At 37.4% G+C, this 14893-nt stretch overlaps 2 protein-coding genes across 2 annotated transcripts; both read right to left on the minus strand.

Annotated features, from left to right (window-relative positions):
• Positions 1-4887: 4887 nt before the first annotated feature.
• Positions 4888-7211, minus strand: LOC113757594. The gene is made up of 2 exons (XM_027300773.1): positions 5154-7211; positions 4888-5034 (listed from the first exon to the last, which is right to left on the minus strand). Exons 1-2 carry the CDS (start codon positions 7209-7211, stop codon positions 4888-4890), a joined length of 2205 nt encoding a protein of 734 aa, XP_027156574.1.
• Positions 7212-10804: 3593 nt separating this feature from the next.
• LOC113763764 lies at positions 10805-14680 on the minus strand. The gene is made up of 8 exons (XM_027307682.1): positions 14609-14680; positions 14407-14460; positions 14125-14199; positions 13799-13834; positions 13411-13495; positions 12763-12820; positions 12556-12657; positions 10805-11149 (listed from the first exon to the last, which is right to left on the minus strand). Exons 1-8 carry the CDS (start codon positions 14615-14617, stop codon positions 11137-11139), a joined length of 432 nt encoding a protein of 143 aa, XP_027163483.1. The 5' UTR covers positions 14618-14680; the 3' UTR covers positions 10805-11136.
• Positions 14681-14893: the final 213 nt, after the last annotated feature.

Below are 14893 nucleotides of genomic sequence, written 5' to 3' on the forward strand. Positions count from 1 at the left end.
GATGGCGATTATGAAAAATTTATGAGTAGCTTTAAAGTAAGATGAAAAGGTGAGATGTATTTACGAGTGATGTAAATGATCTTAGTGATGGGCACAAGACACCGAAAGTCTGAATTAGGGGATTATTGATGGGATCATGAATTGATGATGGTTTTTCAGCTAGTAGGATAACTTAATGATTCCATGACTGATTGATTCTCCAAGGTTTATGAAGCATTAATACACTGGTTAGTAAAATACAGATGTTAATCTGTTGCCTAATATTTTGATTGATATGGAATTCTTGGTTTACGTACGTGTCTTTCGTGCTGCTTCCAGAAACCTTTTGTTACTTTTTTTTTTTTTGAAAGGATTCGAGTCAGTACCATAATTATTATTGGCTGATTAGTTGATTCACAAATGTAAAGAATAATAGGGATGTTGTCATTTTACACCATCCAAAAAGCAAGGAGAGTGGCGATTGTTGAATTTAACAGTGCGAGGCACAAATCAAGAAGGTGAGAGTTTAGGGGTGCACTTTGCAATTAGTGCTACTCGTATTCTCTTATGGATAAACATATGGTTCAGACCATTGTTGTACTCAATCCTAATAAAAGTCTTTTGTCCACAATATAGATTTGAAGTATTGGTGGACCTTATAAGCAAGTGATTTTGCCAACAAAAAGTTTTTGGTCTTTCTCTTACACCATCTGTTTTTGCACAAAAAACGGGGTCGGGTCGGTTACTTTTACCAACCAATGAAAATAAAAGGGGAACAGAAAGAAATAAACTCCCACCCTTCACGTCATGTTCGTAGAAGCCCCTGCATGGTAACTAACTTGTTGCCAAGAAAAGTATAAGAAAGCGAGGGAAACTTGTCAACACAAATTGTAAAATTTTTCCATCCTTTTTCTTTTCCTTCAAATTTTTGCAAGACTTCGTAGGAATGTGCAAGGAAATTTTGATGCTTGTAATGACTAACTTTCTAGTCACATAGACATTTAAAGAAAAATGAGTTTTGTTTTCCTTTACCTCAGCTTCTATATTTTGCTTTACCACAAACCGTCCAATCCAGAGAATCCTAGGATTGAATTGATAGGGCACATGATATAGAGGATTAGTATCACTTAAACAAAGAAATTTACATCAATTCAACATATAGGGCACCGGAATGGGGAGATAAACTTTCCAATCTTGGATGATCATAAGCCCTATTTACTTCTATGAGACCCTATGAAGTAATACAAGGGCCTGTTTGTAATGCAAAAAAAAAAATATCCATGATGTCAACTAGCTAATAGGTATATATTATTGCTAAAGATTTAATGCAACTTATTTTATTAGTCATTTTTGAAATCTTGTAAATTAAAATTAGGGCATGATTAAGTGTAGAACAAGGTAGCATGGTACCCACTCTATCGATGCTTACAATTTGATTTTGGAACCCAATTCAAACCACAAGAATATCACATAGGAGCAAATTTTTAAGTTCCTAATAATATTTTGAGCCCCAGCTGCTTGTGAAATTAATGGAATCGAGTTAAACCTTCTTTATACTAGCCTGCATTTTAGAGTGATTGAGGTTAGGTAAATTCGTGATTGTCATGTTCTTGACATGCAATGATAGTTGGAGGTCTCCTCCTCAATGGCCACCATTCGACGTTAGTTAAAGAAGTTAGGTAAATTCATCATTTATGTAACATGAAACTAACATAGGTATATTGGGGGGATTCCCTCCCTTGAACTAAGTATAGACTAATCATCTAGTACTGTTTAAGGAGTTTTCTCTCGCCAACTCAAATCTTCCATCAATTTCATTATTGTGCCAGTTGTGTCCTTACATAAGAGTTTTCTCTTTCTCTATAGCCCACATCCTACATTCATCGTTGTCTAAGCATAGTCATTATAATACAGTACACAAAGAATACGAATTTCCTCTTCCCTTTTAATCCACATCTTATATTCAATGATTTTATTTTATCAGACGTGAGCATTTTATATCTACACCTACACCTGTTGATTTTGAGAGGCTAGAAAATCTCCTTTAATCCACATTCTATATTTTTGAGAAGTCAAAAAATCCCTTTTAATCCACATTCTATATTTATTGATTTTTTGTTGTCAGACGTCAACACTTTATATCTACATCCACACCTGTTGGATTTGAGAAGGCAGAAAATCTTGGCAAGCAAAGTAATTATAATGTAGTACACAAGAGTACAAATTTGCTTTTCCCTTTAGTCCACATCCTATATTCATTGATTTTTTTTTTTTGTCAAACGCCAACATTTTATATTTATACCTACACTCACTGAATTTGAAAAATCAGAAAATCCTAGTATTTGATACCGATAAAGAGATTTGATCTCTCGACCAACATCCTGTCAGGATTCAACCTGATAATCTGCAGAAGAAGGAAAGTAAGGAAGGATGATCATGAGCAGAGAGAGAATTGAGAGGGAAAAAGAGATATTTCCATTTGGAAATTCTTGTTATGAATCTTACTGCCGCCTTTCTACACCCTTTTGCTATTTATAGCATTGTTTCCACTTCATCAGAGCTAACAGACTCTGTACCTAACTGAACAATTAAAACAGAATTCCTAACTAACATTCAGTGCATCAACAACGTTTCCCGCGAGGATATGAATTTACGCCTAAACTACGTCGCACAACTTATTCTGCCTTGGCCATTCCCAAAATGACGCCATAGTACTCCAAAATCACCAAAACTACGTCGCATTATTTAAGATTCTTGACAATTCCCTCGCCTTCAGAACATCCTTGTCCTCAAGGATGGAAACCTGGAAACTGGTGTTTGATGAAATCAAGGTCCTCCCAAGTAGCTTCTTCGAATCCCAGATTGACCTATTTGATCAAGACCTGTGACACTGGTTGGTGGTTTCGCAGTATAGCTCTTCTCTTAAGTACCATTTCAGGAGCAACCTGAATTTGATCATCAGGACCAACTAATGGCAATGCAGGCTTGACCACGTGAGAACCACCCAATTGTTTTTTTAACATGGAAATGTGGAACATAGGGTGAATTCTAGAACCCTGTGGTAGCCCCAATCTGTAAGCTACTTCTCCCACCCGAGCAAGGACAGGGAAGGGACCATAGTACTTAGAAGCAAGCTTCAGGGAACCCCTCACTTCCACGGACTGTTGGCAGTAAGGTTGAAGCTTCAAATAAACCATGTCACCAACTTCCAATGCTCTTTCGCTCCTCTTCTTATCTGCAAAAAATTTCATTCGCTGCTGTGCTTGAGTTAGGTTCTGACACAGAATTTGCAGCATAGTCTGCCTATCTCGAACAAGATCCCTGGCTGCAGGCACGTTAGTGTCAGCAATGCATCCCAGGGGTAGCTGGTTAGGTTTGTAACCATAGAGGGCCTCGAATGGGGTCATTTTAAGGCTAGTGTGGTAGTTAGTGTTGTACCACCACTCAGCCAAAGGCAACCATGACTTCCACTTCTGAGGTCTGTCACTACTCATGCACCTTAAGTATGTCTCCACACACTGATTAACACGTTCACTCTGGCCATCTGTTTGGGGATGGTAGGCTGAGCTGAGGTTTAATCTAGTACCAACCAGTCTAAACAGCTCCTGCCAGAAAAGACTGGTGAAGAGCTTGTCCCTATCCGAGACTATCACATCTGGCAACCCATGGAGTCTGAAAACATGTGTGAGAAATAACTTGGCAACTTCCACTGCTGAGAAAGGATGTTTAAGGGGAATGAAATGGGAGAATTTTGTGAACCTGTCTACGACCACTAGTATAGTGTCCGCATCTTCTGAATTTGGCAAACTCTCAATGAAATCCATACTGATCTGTGACCATGCTTGGTTGGGCACTGGCAGAGGCTGCAATAGGCCAGGGTAAGGAACATTCTCATGCTTATTCCGCTGGCAGACATCACATTGTTTGACGAACTCAGCTACATCCTTCTTCATCTTGGGCCAGTAGAAGACCATACCTAGTCTCTTCAGGCACCCCAACTGCCCAGAATGGCCCCCTACTGCAGAAGAGTGTAAATGTTGGATGATTTGGTTCCTCAAGTTGCCATGATTCCCAACATAAATTTTCCTCCTGAACCTTAAAATTCCATCTGCATACTCATAGTCAGTAACAGAAGTGGGATTTATCAGCAATTGAGCAATTTTTTCTTGGCAGGATGAGTCCCCCTCATAACTCTCAGACACATCTACCAACCATTGGGGCTTTATGCAAGAGATGGCACATACTATCCCTGTAGAATCCTCCCTGACATAGGTTCCTCCTGCAGAATCCTCCTCCTGAAATCCTTTCCTGGACAAAGCATCAGCAGCTTTGTTCTCAGCTCCCCTCTTGTATTGAATTTCATAGTCTAAGCCTAAGAGTTTTGTTAAACACTTATGCTGCAATGGGGTATTCAGCCTTTGTTCCAACAAAAATCTCAAGCTCTGGTGATCAGTTCTGATAATGAAATGGTATCCCAGCAGGTAGTGTTTTCATTTTGTCACTGCCATCACCACGACTAACAACTCTTTTTCATATATAGAAAGTCCCAAATTCTTAGGACTCAAGGCCTTGCTGAGGTAAGCTATGGGTTGTCCTTCCTGCATCAACACAGCTCCTATACCCTTGCTGCAAGCATCAGTTTCCAAAACAAAAGACTTAGAAAAATCTGGCATTCTCAACACAGGAGTAGTACTCATGATGTCCTTCAGGCTCTGGAAGGCTGTGGCTGCTGATTCATTCCAACCAAAAGAGTCATTCCTCAACAACTCAGTCAGAGGCTTGCAAATCTGCCCATAACCTTGCACAAACCGCCTGTAATAACCTGTAAGGCCCAGAAATCCCCTCAAAGCCTTAACAGTTTCAGGCACTGGCCAGGCTCTTATGCACTCAACCTTAGCAGCATCCATTTCAACCCCATTGTAGGATATGATATGGCCCAAGTACTCCACTCTCAGCTGAGCAAACATGCATTTGGACATCTTTGCATACAACTGGTGAGATCTCAGAATTTCCAACACAGTTCTCAGGTGGTTTACATGGGATTGCAGGTCTGGACTGTAGATGAGTATGTCATCAAAAAAAACAAGCATAAATTTTCTGAGGTAAGGCTGGAAGATTTCGTTCATGAGGGATTGGAAAGAGGCAGGGGCATTAGTGAGGCCAAAAGGCATGACTAGGAACTCATAATGGCCTTGGTGAGTTTGAAATGCTGTTTTATGGATATCACAAGCCTTGACTCTGATTTGGTGATAACCAGATCTGAGGTCAATCTTGTTGAAGAACTTAGAGCCAAATAGTTCATCTAAGAGCTCTTCAATATTTGGAATAGGATATTTATCCTTGATGGTGAGGTCATTGAGGTACCTGTAATCTACACAGAAACGCCAGGTACCTTCTTTCTTTTTCACTAGGAGGACAGGTGAAGAGAAAGGGCTAGTACTAGGCTTAATGATCCCAGTTTGAAGCATGTTGGACACTTGGTTTTCAATTTCTGTTTTTTGAGAATGTGGATACCTATAGGGTCTGAGTTTAAAAGGTTGAGCCCTTGGTTTCAAGGGTATGGTGTGGTCATGTGCTCTTTCAGGTGGTAACTGTGTAGGTTCAGCAAACACATCAGAGAACTGGTGCAGTAATTCTGAGATTTCACTTGGAAGTGGACTTACATCATCTGAGTTGCAATCCTCAGGCACGGAACAGAATGCTGCCAAGTTTCTATGTTTCTGTTGCATGAACTTCTTTATTGCTTTTCCACGGACCAGCTTCATTGAAGGTTGTTCAGCTACTCCTTCCAACACCATTTTCCCATCCTCTTCTGATAGTTTGACCAGCAACTGTTTGAAATCAAATGTAATAGGGCTGTACTGCACCATCCAATCTACTCCAAGTATCATATCCCATGTTCCCAGTTCCATGATTACCAAGGGAAAACTAAAGCTATAACCTTGGATGTTCCAAGTTACATCGGGACAAAACAGCCCACTCGAAATGGTGGTCCCATCAGCAATTGTAGCTCTTAGTGGTGTCATCTTAGCTGTCCTTAAGGTCATGGTGTGCAGTAATGTGGAATTCAGAAAGCTATTAGTGCTGCCAGTGTCAATCAGAACAGATATAATTTTTCCTCCTAACTCCCCCTGCAGCTTCAGAGTTTTCCTCTTGATAGAGGTGGTCAAAGCGTGCAGGGACACATCTACTGATTGTCCTGGGTGACCAGTCTGCTCATCCTGTTCTCCAATTGCATCAAGAAATTCAGGTACCTCATCTTCTTCTAAGATGAAATTCAAATGCCTATATTTGCATTGGTGACCAGGACTAAACCTCTCCCCGCACTTAAAACACAGATGATTGTTCTTTCTGCGCAATATCTCCTGAGGAGAGATCCTCCTACTCTCCATGTTAGTGCTCTCAGAATTCACCTTCTTTTGACCGAATGGTTCTAAAACCTTCCCTCCTGTGTTGGCTGTTGACAAGGGACTGGAGGACCTAAAATTTTCCCCAGGCTCCCAGTTCCTAGTGTTTTTGGCATACCTTCCATTTAATGCCAGTGATTGTTCCTGCCATTCTGCAATCTCAAAAGCCTCAATTAAAGTATTAGGCTTCAACATCTTAACCATAGGCCTGATTTCTTCTTTAATGCCACTGATGAAACTAGAGACAAAGTAAGATTCAGAAAGGTGAGGATCCCTTACTAACATCAAGGAACTCAGTTCCTCAAATTTTTCCTGATAGTTCTTGACAGTACTGGTTTGGTGGAGTTTATTGAACTCCTCCACCTCATCTCTTCTTCCTCGATCTCCAAACCTCCTCTTCAATAGTTCGCAGAATTCTTCCCAAGAGATTCTTCCCTTGCTCCGCTTTACTCCTTGAAACCATATTTCTGCTTTCCCTACCAGATACACCTCCATTACATCCAATTTCTGGTCCTCAGGAAGTTGATGAATGAGAAAATATTTTTCACATTTCCTGATCCACTCCTGAGGTCTATCCCCTTCAAAGAAAGGAAGATCTACCTTAGGAGGATTCAGAATTGTAAACCTGCGCTCCTTGTTCGCTGCTAACTGATCGCTCCATTCCTTGCATCTTACATGTGGATTGGACAATAAAGGAGTCTTCTCTGGTGAAGGGGATTCCCCTGGTGCCGCTGCTCTGTCTCTATTGAGAGCTTGAAGAAATGAAGTCAACTTCGTCTCCATTCCTGCCATTAAAGCATCTATCTTCTTATCGAGCTCCTCCATTCTTGTATCTACGTGCGTGCGAGTTTCCTGTAGCTCTGCGTGTATGGAATCAACTTGAATCTAAACCCTAGTCTCAAGTTTCTTGAGCTGTTCATCCAAATTCTTGAGTCTAGTACCATCTGCCATCGAAGGTATGCAAATTCCCACCGAGGATTGAAGGCTCTGATTACCACTTGTCAGGATTCAACCTGATAATTTGCAGAAGAAGGAAAGTAAGGAAGGATGATCATGAGCAGAGAGAGAATTGAGAGGGAAAAAGAGATATTTCCATTTGGAAATTCTTGTTATGAATCTTACTGCCGCCTTTCTACACCCTTTTGCTATTTATAGCATTGTTTCCACTTCATCAGAGCTAACAGACTCTGTAACTAACTGAACAATTAAAACAGAATTCCTAACTAACATTCAGTGCATCGACAACGTTTCTCGCGAGGATATGAATTTACGCCTAAACTACGTCGCACAACTTATTCTGCCTTGGCCATTCCCAAAACGACGCCGTAGTACTCCAAAATCACCAAAACTACGTCGCATTATTTAAGATTCTTGACACATCCCAAGAGGGGCCACCAGACCATTGGCAGGGTGGTTCCTATATTTGATTGATCTTTTTTTTTTTTTTGTCGACACAGGGGTGTCCGGATCAAATCTTGTGGGGTCCGACTAATCCCCTGCGGCTCGGACCCGGTGCCCCAACCCGACCCAAACACGTTATATGCGCGGAGAAATTTAACAGAGCGGAGGCTCGAACCTGGGACCTAACGGTTACCTGTGGGAGTGACTACCGCTGGACCATTCACGCAGGGCCTATATTTGATTGATCGAGTTAGGTGGATTCACTCCTTGCTGCTAAGTTGACACATCCCATGGCATAAAGATTGTCGCTTCAACAATTACTACTACTACTACTCTTTATTTGGTCTAAAATACTATTATTCTATTTCTTTGATTTTCAAATTACTACTGCTATTTTTTATTTTTTTTTGTCAGAATTACTACAACAACTACTAATTATACTAATGTAAGCATTATGAGACAAACCATATTTGCAAAATTTCGCTTATCTTACCATCTTTACCAGACAAAATTAAAAATACTCTACAATTATCCCAAAGCACAGTAATAAGAGTTTCTGTTCCCGTATCTTTTGCACCCTCATATAGTAATACTAGACGTATCTCGGTTGTGCAAAACACAACCTGAGCATCTTAGTAGTTTAGTTGAATACATAACTCCAAATTTTTTTGGTACATAATAAACAGAAATACAAGAAAAAAATTGAGCATCAGAACAATTAAAATTTACTGTGAAGAGAAATTCCATATATGAAATTAACTCTTCTAAATCAAGGGGGCAACAAGCATAGGATCTATCAAATTCATTACTAATCTTGATATTAATGAAGGCAATGAAACAAGTGCACGATCGAGTACAATTGGGAAGGAAGAAAGCTAAAATTCCTGTGCAACTCTAGAAATGATTTATATAGGAATAGAAAAAGAAACTTTAACCGATTACGTAAAAGAGCCGTTTAAATGTAAGAATTGGTTAGCTACTAACCAAACATAATTAATCAATATTTAAGGGACTGAAGGAATAGTTTAAATGTAAGAGTTGGTTAGCTACTAACTAAACATAATTAATCAATATCCAAGGGTTAAAAATTTTCCATTAATTTGTAAAACTTGATCCTATGATCATAAATTAGACAATATATAAATACAGTAAAAGTCTACGCAGTTAAGCAAAATGACTTGTAGCGAAAATCTCCTGTCTTAATCGATATAGTAGATGTTCTGTCTTGACCTATCAAATTAATAGTGGAAAAAAAAAATCATAACTTCTTTAAAAAAGAGTCACGCCACATGTCAAAAAATGGAAGTACTATAGTAAAATCCCAAATCTTCTTGTGTATAACTAGGAGGCAATAACGCGCTTCGCGCGATAGTAATGTAAAATGCCCATTCCATTTCTGAAGTAAGAAAAATAACATTTCATTTAGAAATGTACATTTTTTAGTATATATATACCATGAGTCTGAAGGTTTGTTGATATTTCTTGGCTACAAACTTTCATGGAAGTTGCTAAATTTCTAAATTTAATGGAAGTGCTTTGGAACCTCCAAAGCCTGAATTTCTAAATTTTGCTAAACTTCCAAAGTCTGAAATGCAAATTTAAATTTCTAAATTTTTAATAGGAACTTCCAAACTCTGAAGTTTTGTTAATGCAAATTTAATGGAGCATTTTTCTAAATTTAATATATACCAGCCATTTGTTTTTTGTAACCAAAGGTAGGATCAACTTTATTGCTAAACATCAAAGTTTAATAAGTAATGCCGTTGGAACATCCATTATGAAAGCTTCAATTGTTGTTTACAACAGTAGGAACTTGCTAAACATTAAATTTGCAGTGCTTTGGAAGCATTTTTCTAACCAGAACTTTTTTCCATTAAGAACATAAATACAACAAATGCCGTGCATTGCGTTGAAGCAGAATCAGCGTAAATCAGATGTGCCATCAAATGGAAAATGCAAACTGCCATAGAAACAACTTCTCTATTCCTTTGCGGTCAAACACCAGCACAGCAAAGGGAGTCTTGGATTGTGGAACAAAAAGCAATATCTGGCCATTTTTTAGATCATGATTAATAACAAAACGGTTCCAGTTTTGATCAAAACATCTGCCGGTCATACCAACATGATAATATTTATGACTATTTGTAAGAGTTATAGTCGTCGTACTATCTTCATTTAGCCTTAGATTCGCAAATTCTGGCAGATTCTATAAATGTATGAAAAAAAATTGTGATAAGTAAATACACATATGTACAAAAGAAAGAGAGTTAATAAGGTTAGAGAATGCAAAACTATACCAGCTTGTACTTGTACTTTGATAGATAAAATTGATAGAAGCAATTGAATGTAGTCCAGTCATGTTTTAGGAATGGATTCATAGATGAGACAATACGATGGAGAACTGATTCTGAGATTTCATGATCTGTTTATAAAGTAACAAAAGAAACCATATCAACCATAATAAATACCGTCTAAGCAAAAAAAAAATATATAATGGTAGTAATAAATACCGGATTCTAGGACCTCATGAATTGTCCTTTGTCCTTGTAAGGAAGTAATGGTAGTAAAACAATCCTTTCATCATGGTTGTTGCTCTCGTCTTCTCAGCGAATTTTCGTCTTTGGAGGCCAGAGAAGCTTGAAATACACAAAGTGAAATTCAACAAGACACTTCACACTAAAAATGACATTACTTGTTTTGTATATAAGAATGACATTACTTGTTTTGTATATAAGAATGACATTAATTGTTTTGTATATAAGAAGTCATTTTGTTTTAGACACATTAACAATTATGATATACCCAACATTTTTATAGGTTATTATACAAACGCCATAAAAAGAAAATCAAGACCTAAATTGTGGAACTGATTATAAATTAATTACTGTGGAAAGTATATTTAAACTATTAATCTAATCTAGGATGAACACAAAAAAATGAAAAAGTAATGTGCAAAAAAAAGGTGGTCAAAGAATTGAACTTATTTCAGAAATAATGAACCAAATAAAGAATCAATCTTAGGAAAGCTGTATGGTCTCGTCTTACATTAATTTCAACTTTGTTCTCTATATGATTTCTTGATTCTTTACCCCAAAGTCTTTTTCTCCCATCAAGAATGCTTCAGAAATTATATGATCAATACATACCTAGCTATTACAGAATGGCAACAAACTGAAATGGCAACAACCTAGCTATTACAGAATTTCTGTGCTTGAGTCCTCTAACAACTATAACTACATAATACACATTAACTAAAAAACATCCAATGAAACTGCACTCATAATCAAACGACAATGCCTAACATAGGACAGCAGATTCCTTCCTCTTTACTGCTTAGCCACATGAGCAGTCAGTTCAGCATTCTGCAGCAAAAAATCAGAAGCATTCAAAATCATTCAAAATAACCAATGAATTCCTAGTCTGCACACACTATTTATTCAGTCAAAAGCATTCAAAATCATTCAAGAAGAATAAGTGTAATCATTCAAAACAGCACTCACACAAGTAACTTATGAAGATGCCTTTATACACAACGCACCGAAGCAAAAGTAACATCTCGCAGAAAGAACCAAACACAGAAGAACATCATTTACAGGATATAAAACAGCATTTGTCAAAGTCTGAAACAAAAAAGAAATCTCTAATACAATTCATCTTGCTTTAGCATTCCAATTGATCACTTTCAGAAAAATGAGCTAAAGTAATAAATTTCCACGAACAATAGAATAAGTTAGTATAACAAAGAAATCATAATCTCAAATTCAGAGGCAAAAAACAAAAAAAAAAAAAGAACCCTTGTTTTGACAAATATAACAAGTATGATAAAAAACTGACAAATGTCGTCATGGAGCGGAAGACATTTCAAATTCAGTTAAGGAAAAATAACTGATACAACCTTTTTTTATTGTTTCCATCCCACACATCAACATAACCATCACAACCTCAAGTATCAAATGTACCATAGCTACAAATCAAAATCAGTTTTGAGACAGATTTTGGCAAAAAGCTCAAGGTATTCAATCAATAGATAATTGTAATAGATCCAACTCAATCACTCAATATATCTAGAGTTGATAAATCAAGCACATAGGCTTATAAATCATTCATAGATACATTGACATTATAAATCATTCTCTTTTGTTTGTTCCATTCCAACTCAATCATTGACATAGCTACCTTAAGAATACATGGATCGGCTCCACTTATCAAGTTCAAAAAAACAGATGTTTCCTAAAGACGCATAGTTATGATGAGAAGCTTGAAGGTCATGATTGCCTGGGGAATATCTAGAGTTGAAAATTGGAAATCAGGAAAGATAAATTCAGGTTCGATCGCTTATTCGTAAGCTGTTAAAGTTTTGAACTGTCCCCATAATTGATTGTTTTTGCCTTGTTTCTGCAATTATCTCTCATATTTGTTTACAGTAAGCACCATCACATCAAGTAAAGAACACTTCTCTTGCACCCTATATCAATCTGACATGATTCCATCTGGTACTGAGACTACCAAAACCCAAGCTCGTAGCCCAAAGAACCTACAACACTTTGTTCACCATAGCTGAAGACATACTTGGAACAACTAAGGTACCATATACTTTCTTTTTTTTTCAGTGCATAGGCAGACACAAACATATAGAGTTATAATAAATCACACACACCTCAAACAAAAGAGAAATGAATTCTTTCATATCTTGATAAACACTTCAAATGTATACTAATCCTATGTACAACCAAGTAAAATGACATTGATATGGTATGAAGAGACATAAACATCAGCTTGCATGTACACTTCAGAACCAAGATTGATCAATGTCCTCAGACTGGTTACACTATTTTTCTCCAATGTCTCTATATTTCTTTTCCAATCAGAGCTACAAGAAGTTAAGAGAAAAAAAAAGTAAAGAAGCATTGCAGGTCAAAGGGAACTTGTGCAAAGAAGTAGGAGTCAGAGCAATAAAGGTGAGTAGTATCAATACCCAAATGCAAGAAAACTTAAAAGGATACAAAACTTTCTGTTGTTCAAATACCTCGTTCCTGCAAAAGAGATACCCAGAATATTAGAAATTTGGCATATAACAGAAATTCCGTCTCCAAATTCGCAACTTAATAGTGAAATATTAAACAGAAAGTAGGTAAGTACTCCAACTCATATAATCCCACTGCTGATGGTAATAAGCTCAATAAAGTGGTAACAGGGGATGGTTCTCCAAATAACAACTGTAAGCGGGTGAGTTCAGTATGAGGCAACCAACGGATTCCCACCCACACCTCCCCGCCTCAAGAAAATAGAAAAGGGAAAAAAGGGCGAAAAAAACAAAAGGAAAAGAAAAAAGAAAGAAAAGGAAATGAATATTGGCAATATGGGAGTCAAATGAAGCAAAGTCTAATCTATTTATACACAAAAAAGGATCACTCTCTTCCAGTTTCAGATCGTTAGTTTTCACTACTACAGGAAGTTCAGCTACCGCCCGCTAGAAGCTAAAAAAAAAAAAAATTTAAAGACATCGAGTGAGAGAATTGGGCTCCAAAACACCCTTCCGTACAATGATACAAAGATGGAAAAAGGACAAAAGAAAATGAAGAAAGTTACAGGTAATAACCAGAAATTAGCTAATTCAAAGTCCTCCCAAACTGTTCAATATATTTCTTATCTGCATTGGCTAGGCGATCTTGAAACTGCACCCACTCACTTCTGCACCTCTCTCTTACCTACCAAATTAGATAGAAAAGAATTCAAGCTAGTTACTTGATGTTTGGACAAATCTAATGAAATTCAGTTCAATGCAAAATCATGCAATTCAAACAGAGTGCAGATATAAGACCTATGAATCCTAATTTAAACATGATTGTTAGAATGTAGGTGATATAGAATAACTCAGATTACCATAAAATTGGATGAAGAAGCTTTCAGAGTTGACTTTTGCAAAAAAAACGAAGGACAAAGAAAAGGCCTCAATAAAAAAATATACAGAAAGGTTGAAATGGAAACCGAACAAGTAACAGCTTACATACCCCTTGCCAAGGAGCTTTTCCATTTTCAGATTGACCCTGGAATCAACGAAGCTGAAGCTGTTAGCATCATTATCAACAAAACAAATCTAAATGAGGGGAAACCAGATCAAGGGACAAGTAGGATAATTGACGTGGAAGAAAAAAATGTAAATAAGGGGGTTGCTGCTAAAAAGTTGCGTATATTATCAATGAAGAACCATTTGCTCAAAAATGGAAATTAAAGTTGAACAGAACAACATTTGCAAACAACTAAACTTCATTATTTTAATCACCTCTAGGAAAAGGAAAAGCAAGTCCCGATGGTTGTAATAAAGTAGTTAACTGACCTGACTTCCCAGAGAAGGAATAACTTGATGAACTATCCACTGAGAGTCAACCACATCAATTTTCTCATGTGCAGGCTACACAGGCAAAATACACTTACAATGAAACTGATAATACGCAGACATCCATTTGAAATACATACATGTTTTCCAATTTTATCTGTTTTACATGCCACTGTCCCGCAGATCTCTCCTTCCAACAGGAATATGAAAAGCAGGTAGACAAGCCTTCTTTTCTAAATCTTTCAAATAATACAGTGATAAGAAACAAATAAAACCACTGACCTCCACACATCTCCTTAGCGCAAAATCCAATCCCCAACCATGCACCAAATCATTCTAGAAATGTTATTGAAAGTAAAAAATCAGTGTGAGCTCTAAGCTGGAAAGAACCAAGGCTAATGAGAGCAGCTAAAAGCAAAAATAGTTGGAGGTACAACAAGGCTTAAAACATACGTATACAAATGACAAAGTTAGAGAAGGGAACCTGAATCATATGCCAAACACATCGCCAAGCATCCCGCGAGAAAACAGGAGCCACAATTTCCACAAAGCTGAATTCAAAAAGGAAAAACACAAGGGAAAATTAGTTGAAGGTAAATGTTGAAGCCACCCCAATCCTTTATACTTTTCTTAACTATATATCTCCATTTTAAGGGCCTGAGCATAAATCATGGGTCATAACTCAACCTACAAACACTACCATAAAATCAAATTTTTCAACAATAAGACGTGATATTGCTATGAGATGTCTTGTGGCTAAGCTCTTCTA

The sequence above is a fragment of the Coffea eugenioides genome, chromosome 2 (genome assembly GCF_003713205.1).
Source record: "Coffea eugenioides isolate CCC68of chromosome 2, Ceug_1.0, whole genome shotgun sequence".
Lineage (NCBI taxonomy): Eukaryota > Viridiplantae > Streptophyta > Magnoliopsida > Gentianales > Rubiaceae > Coffea > Coffea eugenioides.